This window comes from Geotrypetes seraphini, chromosome 1, assembly GCF_902459505.1.
Source record: "Geotrypetes seraphini chromosome 1, aGeoSer1.1, whole genome shotgun sequence".
Taxonomy (NCBI): domain Eukaryota; kingdom Metazoa; phylum Chordata; class Amphibia; order Gymnophiona; family Dermophiidae; genus Geotrypetes; species Geotrypetes seraphini.
In genome coordinates, this window is record NC_047084.1 from 450232066 (window position 1) to 450250755 (window position 18690).

At 41.7% G+C, this 18690-nt stretch overlaps 1 protein-coding gene across 2 annotated transcripts in view; it reads left to right on the forward strand.

Annotated features, from left to right (window-relative positions):
- The first annotated feature begins 9235 nt into the window (after positions 1-9235).
- CCNQ (cyclin Q) overlaps positions 9236-18690 on the forward strand; it is a 35814-nt gene continuing 26359 nt past the window's right edge. The window contains exons 1-3 of one of the 2 annotated variants that reach the window (XM_033921075.1): positions 9236-10047; positions 13515-13669; positions 16577-16760. In XM_033921075.1, coding sequence (XP_033776966.1) covers positions 13546-13669; positions 16577-16760 — 308 coding nt within the window. In that variant the 5' untranslated portion in view covers positions 9236-10047; positions 13515-13545. The remainder of the gene's footprint in view (positions 10048-13514; positions 13670-16576; positions 16761-18690) is intronic. The other variant, XM_033921065.1, reaches the window with a different exon arrangement.

Below are 18690 nucleotides of genomic sequence, written 5' to 3' on the forward strand. Positions count from 1 at the left end.
TGCAAAATGATTCATACAGGGAAAAACAACCCTAAATATACTTGTACATTGTTCAGTTCAATATTAGACGTCACTACTCAGGAAAATAATCTTGAAGTCACTGTGGGCAGTATAGAAACAGAGAAATAGACGGCAGATAAGGGCCACGGCCCATCTAGTCTGCCCACCCTAATGTCCCTCCCCTACTTTTGCCCTGTGAATAAATCCCATGTGCCGATCCCATTTGGCCTTAAAATCAGGCACGCTGCTGGCCTCAATCACCTGCAGTGGAAGACTATTCCAGCGATCAACCACCCTTTCAGTGAAAAAGAATTTCCTGGTGTCACCTCGTAGTTTCCCGCCCCTGATTTTCCATGGATGCCCTCTTGTTGTCATGGGACCCTTGAAAAAGAAGATATCTTCCTCCGCCTCGATGCGGCCCGTAAGATACTTGAACGTCTCGATCATGTCCCCCCTCTCTCTGTGCTCCTCGAGCGAGTATAGCTCGAGTATAAGTTTCAAGTTTATTAGGATTTTATATACCGCCTATCAAGGTTATCTAAGCGGTTTACAATCAGGTACTCAAGCATTTTCCCTATCTGTCCCGGTGGGCTCACAATCCATCTAACGTACCTGGGGGCTATGGAGGATTAAGTGACTTGCCTAGGGTCACAAGGAGCAGCGCGGGGTTTGAACCGTTCATCGTATGGGAGATCCTTGAGTCCCGAGACCATCCGGGTGGCCATTCTCTGCACCGACTCCCGTCTCAGCACATCCTTGCGATAATGCGGCCTCCAGAATTGCACACAGTATTCCAGGTGGGGCTTCACCATGGATCTATACAATGGCATAATGACTTACGGCTGACGAAACCCCTTCGTATGCAACCCATGTCTTGCCTTGGATGAAGCTTGCTCCACTTGATTGGCAGTCTTCATGTCCTCAAATCTTCAGGTCAGTGTGTGGCAGAGGTGAAAAAAAGCAAATAGAATGCTATGACTTGCTTGGAAAGGATTGCAGGATAAAATAGAGAATGTTATAATGCCAACAAAGTAAAGAGTAGCACGGATCCTGATGAAACCAAGGTGTGAAACGGTTGAGTAACCGTCAGGCTAAAGTTAAGTGCCTCTTCTATTTTATCACACATCATATTAATAATTCAGCTATAAAAATAAACGATAAATATGAATGGAACCGATGATGAATACAACACCCCAGGAAGTACATGAAAGAAATTTGAGTAGTGTCCCGGGTGTATGATGTCCTTCACTAGGTTAATTTTGTACTAGTTTACTCTTTACTTTGTATTAAAAAAATTTGGGGGAGTAACTTTAGATTCTAATTTTTGGGGGAATATTATAATGCCTCCATATAATCCATGATGTCATAGGAGACAACTTTTCAAAATTATTGGGGCTCTCATTTCTGTCACTGCCCTCAAGAAACATACCTCCCTTTTATAAAAGCGTAGCGTATGTTTTAGCGCCGGCCACGCTTATAGGAATTCTATGAGTGTCGGAGGTGTTACCACTGTGGCCCGCGCTAAAAACCGTGATACGCTTTTGTAAAAGGGGGTGGATAATGAAGCAGCATGCTCAGTATTAAGGGTGCTCAGTACCCCCCTTCACCCACAGTGCTGGCACCTATAAATGGTTTGATCATATCTTGAGTATTTTATATTTTTAGGGTCACCTCATCTGTAAAAAGAAAAATAGAAGTGGAGCTGGAAAAGGTACAGAGAGGGGCGAGCACAATAGTAAAAGCAGAACAGAATATTATTCTAGACTTATTAATAATGCTCTCAATTCAACTAAGCAGCTTTTATCAATTTTGAAAGAACTGACTGGTAAGGATTGTATTTGTATTAAACTTTTCCATCAGCAGTTTGTTTGGATGACTATTTTATTTCAAAGATTGCTGAATTAAGAAACCCATTTCTGATATCTTCTGTAATGAACTTAAGTTGCTGATTCATAAAGCACAGCGGTGTTCCTTTAATTAATGTACACTCACTTTGCTTTAAAAAAAAATATTATGGTTTATGGCAGCGTCCCCCCCCCAAATTTTGTTGAGCCGCAGCACACTAAACGTAGTGGCCACGGCTCGAGGCATCCCGTAAGTGCGTGACGTTGATGCAATGATGTCACGCACATGCGTAATATCATCATGTCGACATCTGCACATGCAAAAAGGCCCTCCTGATGGGCCCTGAGACGGCAGTGGGGGGTGCCGGCAGGGAACATGCATGTGGAAAGAAGGAGAGACACTGACGCCGGCTGATTGCTTACAGGATGCACCTCTCGCCGCGAGAGGCATGAACTGTAGACAGTCAGCCGGCACCTCCCCCACCGTCTCGCAGTACACCTGAAATTTCAGGAGGCACACTAGTGTGCTGTGGCACAGTTTGCGATACACTGGTTTATAGTGTATTTACTCTTTTTTTTTTTTAATACTTTATTCATTTCATATCTTAAATCAAGTACAATAAATACAAATATCAATTTCACTTTCAAATACACTTGACACCTTATAAACAACCCTTATAAAATATAATAATATCCCCCTTCATTATATAATTATGAAAAATATATTCATTCTATTATTATAACAATAATACCCACCCCCCTCCCTCCCCTATTTTCTTAAACTTTTTAATTCAGGGAAGAATAATTTTTAATCTTTACAAAAATCCATCAATGGCCTCCACACATCCTTAAATTTCCATTTTATATATATGACAAACAGAATTCCACCAGAAACAATAATTAAGACCACTCCAATTTTTCCAATTATAAGAAATCTGTTGAATGGCAATCCCAGTTTAAATTAACAATAATTTATTCTTGATTAACCACCCATCCTAACAAATGGATCAAGGCGGTGTAATAAAATATAGTTCAAAAAGAAGGAGCTCCGTATTACGTACAGTCCATTAGATCTGCTTCCTTCACATTAGATTAACATTTCAAAGCATGGTCTTTTACTGCTGTTTTTAAACTCTAGTTTAGGACAAGGCATGGAAGCATGTAATAATGTGGCCTACACTGAAGGCAGATAAAACATTATACAATTCCATCTAATTTTAGGCCCGTTTCATACTTATATTTTGTTTGAAAAGTTATAGAAAATAATGTTTTGAATCAATACAGTAGTTATCTTGAGTCTATATTGTTTGTTACAGCTTTTTTGTGAAATGTTCAAGGTTTTAAGTGGTTTATTTTGAGTAAGATTTTGCTTTGTGATGTTTATTCCTAAGGGGTCCTTTTATTAAGGTGCGCTAACTGATTTAGCACATGCTAAATGTTAAGACATCCATAATATTCCTATGGGCATCTTAGCATTTACCATGCGCTAAATCAGTTAGTGCACTTTAATAAAAGGTCCCCTAAGTTTTTATGTTTGTATTCTGTAAACCGCCTAGTTGTAGATGGTATATAAATTGTTAAATAAATAAAAATATTAATGTTATATATGCCCGGCAATCAGGTTTTAGACTAGGTCATGGGTAGGCAATTCCAGTCTTCAAGAGCCAGAGCCAGGTCAGGTTTTCAGGATATCCACAATGAATATGTATGAGATGGATTTGCACGCACTGCCTCCTTGAGATGCAAATCTATCTCATGCATATTTATTGTGGATATTCTGAAAACCTGACCTGGCTCTGGCTCTCGAGAACCGGAATTGCCTACCCCTGACCTAGAACATTATTTTGAATTCTGCAGGCAGAATCTTCAGGTCACAGACACACAGGATCATCTCCTTGTGCAATTCAGAGTTTCAGACAGGAAGAGACAATACACACATGAACAACCAAAACAATATAGCCAATCCCTGCTCCTTATCCTAGCCCAGGGGTAGGCAATTCTGGTCCTCGAGAGCCGGAGCCAGGTCAGATTTTCAGGATATCCACAATGAATATGTATGAGATGGATTTGCACGCACTGCCTCCTTGAGATGCAAATCTATCTCATGCATATTTATTGTGGATATCCTGAAAACCTGACTTGGCTCCGGCTCTCGAGGACCGGAATTTCCTACCCCTGGACTAGGTTATTGTACTACAACTACTTTAGCATCTTTACATAGTGAGTTTCATAAAGTACTTGATAGTGGGGATTTAATTCTGGCTGTTTCATTAGATCTGCAATAGCAACAGTTTTCAATTTAGTAGATCATTCACTATTACAGATACAAGATCCTTTATCTGAAATCCTTGATACCAGCATATTTCTTCAGGTTTTAAATTTTTTTGGTTTTCAGAATAGTAATGTTAAAGTCAGAAAAAGGCAGACTATAAGACATTTGTCACCAAATCTTTTTTTTTTAATTTCAAAATAAGGCAAACATTAAACACTTCAAGCACTTCAAACTCAAACTTGTTCACCATAGAGCTTGCATTGGCTGACATGTCCCTGCCTCAAATTTTCATGTAGGACAGATATAAAATAAAATATATGATAAAATATAAGAGTGCACATCCCAACAATTTTCCAAAACTGACAACAGCTGATGAACGAGCAGCATGTTGTTTATGGAAAGTTTTGACACTCTTCACAAAGTGCGCCTTTTACAAAGCCACTACCACGGCTTTATAAAAGGGGCTGAAAGAGTGCGCATTACTGGGGGGAAAGAGTCGCAAACACTGAACACTTCAAGCACTTCAAACACAAAGTTGCTCCAAACATACCCCCCTTTTACAAAACCGTAGCATGGCCACGGCGGTAACAGCTCCGATGCTCATAGGAATTCTATGAATATCAAAGCTGTTACTGCTGCAGTTGGCGCTAAAACCATACTATGGTTTTTTAAAGGGGGGGGGGAATAGTCTTTAGTCATACAGTCTTTCTTATCTAAAAATGTCTAACATGCATCTGTCTGTATTCGGTTATCTGAAGATGACAGTGGCAGTCTTTTTAAAGACTTCTTCCAGTGTCATTTGTCTAATTAACAAAGGTTTCTCTTTCAACAGCCTCTTTTTGATCGAGTAGACTTCCATAATCTCATGCTTGCTGATAAATGCATGTTGTTCTATGTCAGCAACTAACTGGTCACACATTTTCATGATATCATCTATAGGGATTTTTTCTCTGATGTTCACAAGGTCATCATCACTACTGTCCTCAGGCTTTTCTTTATTTAATCCCATTTCAGCAATCTCGTCTTCAGTGGCATAGTAATGGGGCGGGTGTGTGTATGCCAGCGCCTCTCCTCCTCTCCGCCCCTATATACTCCTTTAAATATTCCAAGAAACAAGAAATGCTACCTCCACAAACATGAAAGTAGAAAACAAACAACGAAGGTGACTAATCAATGTTCAATATCATTTATTGTTTGAAATGACTCGACACAATCGTGTTTCGGCCCCAAAGGACCTACCTTAGGAGTCTGGCAACTGATGACGAATCAACAAACATCAATGTTCGTATTCTATTACAGATGCTTTAGTGGAATATTAAACATCCAATACTGAAATCAAGAGTATTTATGTTATTTCTTAGTGGAATATTAAACATTCGATACTAAAATCAAGAGTATATGCCACTGTCATAGAGACAGTGGCACATACTCTTGATTTTAGTATCAAATGTTTAATATTCCACTAAGAAATAACATAAATTCTTAACGATCCTCAGAGGGTTTAAAATGTTCCATAGGTTCTAATGATAATAATCACCGGACCCAATCGTCATAGGATTTATGTATTGTTTATATATTGTTTATATTATATATTTTTTATATTTTTATCTTAAATTATTCATCAATCAAGTTACTTCACTCAAATTGGGAGCGCCTCTACCGACATGTACATGTTTCAAAAGGTCTTTTCATCAGGGTTGAGGCTCCCGTAATTAATTATCGTGTTTGTAAACCATGATACTCTATGGAGAGGAGCAGCTGCTAAACAAACACTTGGTGTTCATGGAACATAAAATTCCTTGGTCACAAGGCTATATTTATTCAATTTTATATCCCATCCTACTGGGAGCCCAGGAAGGATTACAACAGTATGTTCACAGTGTTTGGAGATAAAGTACAATCGCAGTGTTGGAGGGAGGTAAGAGGGAAGGGTTGCAAAGGTGCTGGGGGTGCTCCGATCACTAGCCATGGTGACATGCCATGGGAATGGGGATTGCGGGATCCCACGGGGGGGGGGGTCCCACGGGAATCCCACGGATCCCGTGGAACCCCCACGGATCCCCCACGGGAACCCCGCGGATCCCCCACGGGAATCACGCGGGTGTCCCACGGGAATCCGCAGAGGTTCCACGGGACATCCACGGTATTCCCGTGGAATTCCCGTGGGACATCCGCGGGGGTTTCCATGGATCCGCGGGATTCCCGTGGGACCCCCGGCAGGATCCGCAGGATTCCCGCAATCCTCATTCCCATACAGACCGCTAATCTAGTCAGAATGGCATGGCTAGTGATCGGAGCACCCCCCAGCCTAGAGTGAATGCACCTTTTGCAACCCTTCCCTCTCCCAACATTCGGTGTATATGCCTTGCTCCTTTCACTGTAAATTCCCCTCTGCCCTCTTAGCTCCCACCAGTATACTGTGCATTTACAACTTGTCCTGTACTCCTAAAACACTACGATTGTATCGCTACAACTCTACAGCATATAGAATGTACCTTTATCTCCAAACACTGTGAATGTACTGTTGTAATCCTTCCGTTTTCAGGGACAGCTGTGCGCTAAAAAAAAAAAAAAGCCTAGCTAGGGCAGGAGGAGGAGCCAGGGCTGGACATGTAGGTGGGAAGATGGACGCCCGATTTAACACCCCTTCCCCGTCCGCCGCCGCAGCTGTTTTCCTTCTTAACTCCGTGCTGCTGCTGGTAATCTCTGCCCAGAAGCCTTCTTCCCGATGTCAATTCTGATGTCAGAGAGAACATTCCGGGCCAGCCAGCCAGCAGTAGCGGTGGCGGTGGAGGGGGGGTTAAATCGGGCGCTGGAGGGAGGCTTTTTTGGGGGGGCAGCAGGGAGGGAAGAGGTAGGCAGGCTTCTGTGGTGGGGGTGGGACAAAGTCTGTAAGGCAGTGAGGGGGACATGGGAAGGAGGTACTGGGGCACTAAGGACATGGGAAGGAGGCACTGGGGCACTAAGGAAGGAGGCACTGGGGGCACTAAGGACAGGGAAAGGAGGCACTGGGGGCACTAAGGAAGGAGGCACTGGGGTTACTAAGGAAGGAGGCACTGGGGGCACTAAGGACTTGGGAAGGAGGCACTGGGGGTACTAAGGAGATGGGAAGGAGGTACTGGGGGCACTAAGGACATAGGAAGGAGGGAGGGAATAGAAAAGGACAATTGTTGGGCCTGAGTGCAGAAAGAAATGAAAGATAGGATACACAGTCAGAAGAAAACACAACCAGAGACTCATGAAATCCTCAGATTGCAAAGGTAGGAAAAATGATTTTATTTTCAATTTAGTGATCAAAATGTGTCAGTTTTGAGACTTTATATCTGCTGTCTATATTTTCCACTATATTTGTCTATTTTTTTATAGTTACTGAGGGGACATTGCATATTTTAAAGTCATCTGCCTTGACATCTTTGAACCCCCCCCCAAATATAAAGGATAATTAACATTTTCTATGCGTATAGTGTGCTTTGTAGTTTTTTAAAATTTTATGGTTACCATTATAAATTAATAAGATATGTGTGTATGAAAAATGAATGGAAGAAATTGGGGCAGGGCTAGGGCAGGATTGAGGGTGGGACTGACAATTAATAGATGTCCCCTTTTGATGAAAAAAATAAATGGTCACCTTACCCATGATCTACCTTCATTTGTGGCCCAAAGGATGTTGCCCACAGCAGCCAATCACATACACTACCCTGCCACCGGCACTGGCTTCTCTACTGCAGATCCAGCTCTGATGAAATGGAAGTTATGTCAGAGAGGGTGGGTCGCAGTAGTGAGAAGATGCCAGTGCCTGCAGCAGAGCTGCGTATGCAATTGGCTGCCTTAAGCGACGTTCTTTGAGCTGCAAATGAAGGTAGGACCGCCCCTGGTCCGGACGATGATCACGCCATTTTTTTTGGGAGGGGCATGGTCCCCATTCCGACTAGGGTTACTAGATTTTATGATTGTAAAATCTGGACAGGTGGCCCCACCCCCAGGCCCGCCCAGTTCTACCCTGCTCCGCCCTATTCTACCCATCACACCCCATTCCGCCCCAACCCCCACCCCTCTTCTCAAGCTCGGAGTCACGTTTAGAGCGCCTCTGAGCATGCGCAGGTGTGATTCGATGATGCGCACATGCATCCACACGTGTGCAGATGCCCTTCAGATGCGGCCCCCAGCTCAAAGCTTTCCAAAACCTGGACAAAGTGCCGGGTTTTGAAAAGCCATCTGGTTAGGGTTACCAGACGTCCCGGACATGTCCTCCTTTTGAGGACGGGTCGGGGGTCCGGCAGCTTTTCAAAACCCGGAACTTTGTCCGTGTTTTGAAAAGTCTCCTCTCAATCAAGTCAGGCAGGAGGCAATCCGGGTCTAGGGTGTCTGGATTTTACAATTGTAAAATCTGGCAACTCTACATCCGGATGCCTAGACAGTCCTCTAAAAAGAGGACATGTCCAGGTACATTCAAACGTCTGGTAACCCTATGTTTATTTATTTATTTATTTAGTTAGTTTTATAGCCCATCCTCTCCTGGAGTCCAGAACGGGTTACAGTGTAACATGTTCTGACACTTTTCTGGGCTGGTTCAGTTGTTGGAAGCAACTGACAGATTCGAACAATGCCTCCAAAAATCTGAATTTATCTTTTCTTTGCTTGTTCTTGATTTTTCTTTCTAGTTTTATCTCTTCAACCTGATTTTCTCTTCTCAGAACCCTTTTCTCAGCCCTCTGCTCTTTGCCTGGCAGATGGACAACTAACTCCATAGCTGGTGCTACTGGAAACCACAGAACTACAAATCCCATCATGAAAAGACACTGTAAGGTCCGATATTCGTTAGCCAGCTTATTTGATCCTGTGCACCATGGGCAGTAGCGTTCCTTGAGTGAGGTTAGGCAAATTGGGCTGCTTTTGAATACTAGCAGCAGGAAACTTTGGGTAGTGGGGTGTTTGGGCTACTTTATTTCAGCATGTGCCTTTTTTGAACGTTATTTACTATGTTCCAAACTCATGTTCCGGTGAATGCTAAGCCTCATTCTGGTGTTTCAATAGCATTTCTCATTGTGACCAAGCCTCATTTTCAGTGTATACAAGCCTCATTCTGGTGCTCTAATAGTCTTCCTCAGGGCACTGCAAACCTCGTTCTGGTATCTTTTAGTGTATTCCAAGCCTCACTCTTGTACTCTAAGCATCTTTCTAAGTGTGTTCCAAACCTCACGCTGGAGTCACTCCTGTTCTTTTTGTGCGTTTGTACAGCTTTGTAATGACCCTTTTCTCTGTCTACACAACATGAGTACTGCAAGCTACCCCAGAGCCTGTGTTTGGAGGCTAGAGCACAACGTGGCAGGATAAATGGTCTTTTCTGCCAAGAGTTGTTGGCTCCAGACGTATCAGGAAAAGTAAAGGAGGCTGGATATTCTTCTTGGTACACAGATTTGTTTTATTGATAGGTTTAATTGGGTATGATATAGATATTTTTTTTAAAAAAGACAGTCTTGGTAAATGCAAGGTTGGTGTTTTAGCAAAATGCACACTACAAAAGTGGAAATACTAGGAAGAGGGTGGGAACTGTAGAAGTGGTCAGGCTTTGCTCCTTGTCTGCTACTTATTCCACTAACGCTCTCGCTAGTCTGTTTCTCCTTATAAAAAGAGAGACACTTGGCAAGGGAGAGAGCTGAAAGTAAGAGCCTTTCTTTGCTTTTTTAGTCGCTGGGAAGTGGGTTTGGGTTTTTGACTGTCACATTCTCAGGCGACCACACCTGATGCCCACCTAGATTTTTGTGGTTTCACCTGCTGTATCTTTCCTCTGGGAGGCTGCAAGAGCTGGTCCAAATGTTTGGCAGTACTAGGCAGTCGCCTAGGGCATCAATTTCTGCAGGCAGCAAACAGTAACTGTAATTAAAGCAAAACAATAGATCCTGTTGGCCAAACAAACTGAAAGGACCATCGGTGAGTGTGATCAATTTTAAACAGTCCATCTATGTATGTACTGTATCTTGATTAATGTGAGAAGATAACAGGCTTTTTGTTGTGCTTTACTATTCATATTCACAATTGTTGAATCACTTCTTAAAATATATTTAAAAATTTTAGAGGTCTTTTAATAACATTATTGTGCTTTGAGGGATTATTATGATGTGATCATTGCCGGACACTCTAGTTGAGATCTTATAATAAATGCGCATGTGTGGTGTTTTTTGGTAAACTATTGCAGAGAGGTTTCCAGCATACTAAGTGGTGAAAAATAACAGATGCATTTTATAAGTGTAAATGTTCTGAATGTGAATACTTTTGGTTGACACAGATGTTTAAATTTTCTTCTAATTGCTTATACTCTTGTATTTTCCAGGAATTGGGGTAAGAAGTATTGTTGAACTGTTTTGAAAGCAATTATTTCTCTTCATTTTACACACACTTCACCTCATACTTTAATAAGGCCTGTATAAAAATAGTGCACATTTTAAAAAATAGTAGTACTTTATAAGTACAACCAAGTTTAATTTGTTTTGTGCAGTTGATAAATTGATCAAGACATATTTGCCAATATGGCCTATATGAAAGAGCACAAGGTTAACAGTCACACTTTATCACCTGTACTCTTGGCACAGTTAAGCATAATTCATCCTGTACAGTTGATTGATCAAGAGAGCATTGGCAATTATTGAAATTTATCATGTACACATTTGTTTTTTTGATTGGTTTTTTTTTTTTAATCTTTATTCATTTTCAAACATACAATAAGTGTATCAATATGCTAAAACAAATTAATCATAAATATATATATCACTTAATCATCAATAGTACAATAATATGCTATTATCTTCCACCATTCCCACCCCTTTCTATTATATAATCAAATACATTGTACAATATATAATAATAAAATTATCCCCCTACCCCCCTCAAAATTGAACCTGTAAAATTAAGAGAAAAATTGTCGTCTATTCAGAACAATATTTTGTTAATGGCTCCCACACATCTTGAAATTTCCTAAAACACCCTCGCTGTATTGCAATGAATCTTTCCATTTTATATATGTGACATAGGGAATTCCACCAAAAATTATAATTTAGTCTACTCCAGTTCTTCCAATTATATAAGTAATTTGTTGAATGGCAACCCCAGTCATTATAAGCAACAATTTGTTATTTGAAGAAATCTGACTTTTTTCTCTCATTGCCATACCAAACAGCACAGTATGATATGATAATGCCACAGGGTTATCTAATAAACAATTAATTTGGTCCCAAATTGATTTTCAAAAGGTCATAATACATGGACAGTAGAATGACAAATGATCTAAAGTCCCTGCTTCAAGATGACAGTGCCAACATTTGTTAGACTTAGAGCTGTCCAATTTTTGTAACCGAACAGGGATCCTTGTTTGTCTCATAGATGCTGACATTGTACATCTCATCATCCAAGTCCAAATTTGTGTCCATTGAGACGCAGAAATATTTGTATTAAACACACTTTGATAAGAGGACCTTTGGAGATAAGATTGCTGTTTGCTAATAGAGGAATAATGGATGGAGATATCACAATTCATCATGAGAATTTTTTGCAAAACAGCTGGTTTAATCATAAAGATACTGTATATAGAAGCAAATTTCTGTTACATAAACACAGGAGTCTGATCAATCCCTGCTTGTGAGCTGCTTGTAGAAGGTTGTCAATAGCTGTCTTTCAGCTCCTCCTCCTTCACCAGTGGAGTATAGTACCCTCTCCAGTTTTTCCTTCAGAAAGTGAACTGAGAAGGTCTGTTCTGATCTGATCTGTTTGTTTTTTTTATTATTATTTTCAAGTATTTCTTTGGTTTTGTAAGGCTTTGGTGCCCAGAGGATCCCATTTTTTAGGGCTAATCTGCCTGGGAGAGGAGGCAGAAAAAGTTCTGAGGTCAGAGCTAGGGTCCTCCTTCTCCAAAACCTCCTTCCTTGAGTTTTATGAACTATAGAAGAGCCCCCATGGGCCATTTTTGGCATAAACTCGCTGGCGGTAGCCATCTTGGATTTTAAATGATCTTTTTTCTAAAGCCTCTATCTGCCTCAAAACTCTTTGATTTGACTCAAAATCATTTGGGATGGCCCTATATCATGCCAATTTTGTGTTGTATGGTCAGATGAGCAACGTCTGTGTACCGCGTGCCAAGGGACATGCAAGAAAGGGGCAGGAGCCTTAGGCTTGGCCTCCTCGGAGTCCTCTAGGGCTGGGGAACCACAGGGGGTCCAAGTGGTAGAGAGAAAATCCCTTTCGGAGACCACAAACAGTGAAGGCGTGAAGCACAATTACATGGATGCTGGAATGCAACAATTGCTTACTGAAAGGCAAATTGCTGATCCTAGGCAACTTTTGATTGTTGTGTACTGTAGTTTGAAAGATCTGGTCCTTGCAGCAAATTGTGTTAGTATGAAAAAGACTCCAACGTATGTACGTTTCCATATGAATGATAAATTAGAATCATGTCATTGTATGTATGGAAAAGATTATGTGCAATTATATCAAGTTCACTATAAAGATATTCATTTATCATCACTATGATGCTAAAGTTATTTGTGATGTTTTGGTGTCAAGATTACAGGACTGATTTTGAGCTGCTTTGGTCATAGAAACATAGAAAATGACAGCAGAAAAGGGCCACGGCCCATCAAGTCTGCCCACTCTAATGACCCACCCCCCCTAACTTCTTCCCCTAAGAGATCCCACATGCCTATTCCATTTTTTCTTAAAGTCTGGCACGCTGCTGGTCTCAGTTACCTGCAGTGGAAGATCATTCCAATGATCAACCACCCTTTCGGTGAAGAAATACTTCCTGGTGTCGCCATTAAATTTCCCACCCCTGATTTTCAGCAGATGCCCTCTTGTGTCCGTGGGTCCTTTAAGAAAAAAGATATTATCTTCCACCTCGATACGGCCCGTGATATATTTGAACATCTCAATATATATTTGAACGTCTCATGTGTTGTGCTAGAAAACTTTTCACCATCTGGCTACCCTGGCCATAGGGGAAAAAGTCACCCTTGCCTGATGCTCAGATACAGACCAGAAACATCAGTGCTGAATTAGATTCACACACACTTTTCTTCTTGCGGGATACAGCATGAACCTTGCAATGCATGGAGAGCCGAGTTCTGTTTGTTGTTGAGGACACACTGCCCCACTACCTCTTCCCTGTCCTCCCACCTCTTTCTAGCCACCAGTGGGGTTTACAGGGCTTCTCTTTTGGCCATATGAGTCCCCTCTCGTGTTCACACAGCTTTTACTAGTGGGCTTGGTATTTTTGGAAATGTAGGTATGCTTCAGGTTTTGAAAATGTTGAAAAGTACCACCTTAGAATAGAAACTGCTGCCCCTTCGCATCATTATGTGTTGTGCAAATAAATACCTTTATGGACGTGTATTTTAAAATTTAATTGGCAGGTGCTTTGCAGTGAAGAGAACATTGAGGAGTATGGAAAGTGGTGGCAGCTGGGTATCTGAACTGAAGAAGCATGAGGAAGAGCAAGAGAATACAGAGACCGCAACCCGGGAAATGCGAACACACTTCAAGATCACCAGGTTCATCATGGAAGCGGGTCAGTATGAACGAGCTTTATTTTTACAAAGCAAAGCAAAGAAAAACCCAACGAGTCTGTAGTAAAAGGCGAACACCAAAAACAAAAAAGAAACTGCAGATGGGAATATACAAGAACAGAAATCTTTATTTAAAAAACATAGAAATTTGTAATCCTTTAAAAATGGCTCTCGTATACATGGAATACAGACCCTACATGGTCCGTGTTTCGGAAAAACACTCCTTCCTCAGGGGTCTGAGATGTCCAATGTATTGCATGTAGAGAGTGATGCGGAAAACAACGTAGTGATATAGTCATCAAAATTTTCAAATCTGATGCAAAAAATTCTCCTTCTGAGCTGATGCACAGGGTGAGTCTGGCTGCATTATTTTTATTCATTTATTTCTTGTTTTGCTGTAGCTTACTTTGAAGCTGTGTACCTTGAGCTGAAACACAGCTCTCCCCCCCCCAAAAAAAAAAAAAATAAACCACCTCTGCTCCTGCTCTCCTTCACTTTTGTTTTCCATAGCACCAGGACTGATATTCAAAGTGTGTTGTCAGAGTGCCAAGCCTCTTTCTTTAGGAGCATCTGGCCTGTATTTATGCCTCTGGCACCAAAGCATTGCCACCTCTATCCTGGCTTTCCCCTTTTTTTCCTGCAGTAACCAAAGCAAGTAGTACCAAGTTTGAAAGGGAAAGGAGAAATTAGGTCTTGATTGATAACTTCTTTTCCTTTAGTCCTTCCAACTATTCCAGAACAATAGAGGATGCAGAATCGAGACTTGCTGTATAAGCCTGATGGGAATCTTCTCCAATTCAGTATTAGGGTACCCAAGTAGTGTAAAGAACTAAGAACTCCTTATAACAACTGTTGTCCTTCAAGTTATTGAAATGAACATAAAATGAAAGCAACTTCCAACAGCATCCCACAGGGGAATGAAGAAGAAACAGAAGAGAGATAACAAACTGCAGAAGGAATTCATGGATGGGCTTCTGAAATCGTTGGAAGGACTAAAGGAAAGAAAATGATCAGGTAAGACCTAATTTCTCCTTCCTTTTCTTCCTTCAGCTATTCCAGCATGAGTGGGATGTTTCAAAACAGTCTATCCAATGGATGAGATGTGGTCCCTACCACTTGCAGAACAAATGCGGCTCATTGGGATGCCATTTTTTGAGGCAACATCCAGCCTGTTAATGCTTGGCGAAGGTATGCAGAGATGTCCAAGTAACTGTCTTACAAATGTCCATGAGTGAAACGCAACTGGATTTGGCCCACAAAGCTGCTGTGCAGCTGGTGGAATGAGGATTTTTATAAACCACTTCCTTTAGCCTGGTGTTTGTTTTGTAGCCTCTTCACCCACCTCACCCCTCTTTGCCCTCTTCATGCCCACACTGGTACTGTGGTATAAACAAAACAAAAGAGACTTTTCCTCTCTTTGTTAGGTCTTAGCTCACGTTCGCTGTCTTAACACCAGCTGTAGCAGAATGCACATTTCAAATCTGACATTTTATTTTCTCTTTTGTGATTGCAATATCTTTTCTACCTTTTGTTGTGTGGTAATTTTATTATTCAAATCATGTTGGTCCCAGGCTGTGGTTTCTGTTTGTCTTATGTTAACTCTCTTGCCAGGGTTTTCTGACTATTTGACATTTTCTTCTTTTTCTATGCTCACCATCTATCTTCCATCTTTGTGACATCCCTTCCACTGCCATATCCAACATTTGTTTATTTCCCACCTTTCTCTTTCTCTCTCTCTCTCCATGCACCATTTCTTCCTGTCCTCCATGTCCAACATTTCTCTCTGTCTGTTCTCCATGCATGTCTCCCTCCACCATATGCAGGATTTCTCCCTCTCACCCCTTTCTACCTTTGTTGCATCTTTCCCTTCCTTTCCTCCACCTCATGTCCAACCAATTCTTCTCTTCTCCTCCCCCCCCCATGTGCAGCAGCTTTCCTCCTTCGTATCCCCCTGTACAGCAGCTTTCCATCCCTCCTATTCCCCTGTGCAGCACCTCCCGACCGCCCCCCCTCCAGGTCTTCTAAAGTAGTGGCAGTGGCTGGCTGGCTGGCAGGCAGAGGCAGCACGGTAAAAATGCTGCTCACACCCTGCCCCGCCAAGGTTTCACTCTGCTGCATCATTAGTGATGTTATCAGTGACATGGCAAAGGGAAGGCCCCATGCTTTAGAAGACCGAGATGTATGTTAGGAGACTCAGGACTAACTGAATCAGTGAGTCAGGCAGCACTAGTAGGAACCTATTCTATAAAGGGGACATAGGCACTCCTTTCTTTTTATAGAATACTAGCAGTATCTAGGTGCAACCACTTAGACCAGTCATAGAGCTGCTGTAAATGCTTATGCCTAAATACTGGAAGTATAGAATATTATGAGTTATGCTCTTAAATTATGCATATAAATGTGAGCCCCACCCCTGTGTATGCTGCCTATACAAAATATGGTCATACAATCGTACTTTCTGGATACATCCATATATGCAAGAATTCTAAACATTCAAACACATGTTAATATTGAAGAATTACCCCCTTGAGGTCATACACTAGAGTAGGGGCCCCAAACTAAGGCCTGAATGCGGCCCATGGAGTTCCATTTTATTTTTACACATGACAGTAACATCCTGTAGAGGAAGTTCTTCACTTCTTATTTTACGTGCTGCAGGGCTGGTAAGACTCTCAAGCTTCATCTGCCGAAGATGATGATGGGTGAATGCTCCATTAACAATCGCACCCCATGTTCCTCACCCAGCTGAACAGACTCCTGTGTGCCCCCCCCAACCAACTCTTTCAGTGATTTGAAATGTTCTTTGTCACTCTTCTCTTGCTGTAGAGTCATCAGCAGAGCAAATCTGTTAAGAGTGCTGTTTAATTTTATGTTTCTCTTGCATTAATAGACTCCTGTTTGCTGTCTAGGTGTTAAGCTAGGAATGCAGTCTGTCCCTATCGCCACGGCTTGTATGGTGTACCACAGATTCTTCCGGGAGACTAGCTTGGAGGCGTATGACCCTTACCTGGTTGCCATGTCGGCCATCTACCTGGCAGGCAAAGTTGAAGAGCAGCACTTGAGGACGCGAGACATCATTAATGTCTCCCACAGGTAAATTTTCTGCACCAGGCCCACTGTCTTCTGCTGCACCATGACACACAGATGAAAGCAATTAATTTGTTTGACAGTGGGTCCCATTCCTCTCTTGGGGTGGGACCTCTTGTCTGTTGGGTTTTCAGAATAATTATTTATTATTATGATATAGTAACCATGTCTGCCAATGAGAGCCTGAAACAATGCAAGACAACATCAGTACACACTTAGAAAAAGAAACAGAAAAAAATGACTTAAAATCAATAAATGTGTGTGACACATAGCAAGTTCAAGTTTATGTTTTGATATATGCTTATCATGTTCAAGTTTTCTTTATTTTTTTATATACTGTTTATCAACTAAATGTCTAGACGGTTAACAATAAAATTTGTAAATGAGATAAAAAGATATCATGTATATGGCTAAAAAATTTTAAGAAAAAGAGAAGCATTTACGCATTAATGTACATGAGACAAGAGGGTAAATGGGGGAAGGAAAGTTAGTAAATATATTGGGAAAGGAGAATACATTAGGAAGGGACTCATGGTGAGCGTGTTGTCGGGGCAGCGGCTGACTTAGAAGAGGAGAGGTGAAGCCGCGTGCATGCTCATTCAGGATGGCAGCAGGTTTAGATGGGAGCCGGGAGGCGCTGACCAACGGCAGAGGCATTGGCCGAAGCAGGAGGGCAGCCGCACGGGGACCCTGAGGGAAGGAATGCTTGCGAGCGGTCCTTCGGGGTGGGGGTGTGAGCGGTCCTGCGGGCGGGTGAATCGGACGTCGGGGGGGGCATCAGGCTTTCAGGGTAGGGACAGGACTTCAAGGAGGAAAGGAGAGTCGGGGCGGGCGAAAACAGAGTCGGGGTCTCCAGAGGAGAGTTGGGGCGGGCGAAAGGAGAGTCGGGCAGCATGCGCGGTATACGGGTGTGCGCGGTATATAAAAATTTATGTACATAAATATGTGTTTTTTGCGCGCTATACCCGTGTGCGCGTTTTACACGGGTGCGCGTTATCTATGTGAAAATACGGTAGATATTTTTTCCTTTGTTTTTTCATATTGTTGGAAATGTGAGAAATTTTCCTGATTCATTTTCTTCCGTGTTTCTGTATCAAGAGTGAATCTTGTTAACATATGTTTAAAATGATAAAATAAAGAATTTTTTTAAAAAAAGTGATTTGAAATGTTCTAAATTGGTTTCAGACCTAATGTGATTAGGGAGGGCATTCCAGAGTTTGGACTCGATATGCCAAAATCCCTTAAGATTGTCAACTTCAGTAATGTGGTGGTTGATAAAATGAACAGTCTCAGAGTGACTCAGGCCTCACCATGAAATACCAAAAATCATTCTAGACTCTAGCCTCACTACCAAATACCAAAAATTCAAAGATCATCTCCGTGGTCTTTCACAAACTAAAAGTAGTAAGACGGATATGCAAAGTTTTGTCCTTCCCCCAACTTTCATTTGGTAGTACAAGTTCTAGCATTTATCTGCTTCGACTACTGTAATTGCTTACTATTAGGCATCTCTAAAAACCATCTGAGAGCCCTCCAAGTTGCACAAAACATCACTGTTAGAATTATCACCCAAACAGCGAAACAAGTCTGTAACCCCAATCCTGATCTCCCTCCACCGACTTCCACTAGAACAAAGAACCACCTTCAAACTTATATGCCTGACCTATAAAGCTCTCCACAGCATGCTCTCCTCTCCACACATTGTGTATGTTCTGCATTCCATAACTCTATTTACTTAAGATAGCTTGGATGTTGGCCAGAGCAGGGTGGATCTGACTAGCATCAAGGGTCTCAGCTGGAGGAAAATTCTGTGTACCACACTCTGGAATCTACAAAAGAAATCAACTTATGTAGTATTCACGATATAAACAGCAACATCATCGGTCTCTCTTGGCTTCTTTCTGTAATGGTAGTACAAATATGCTGAAAATTTAGG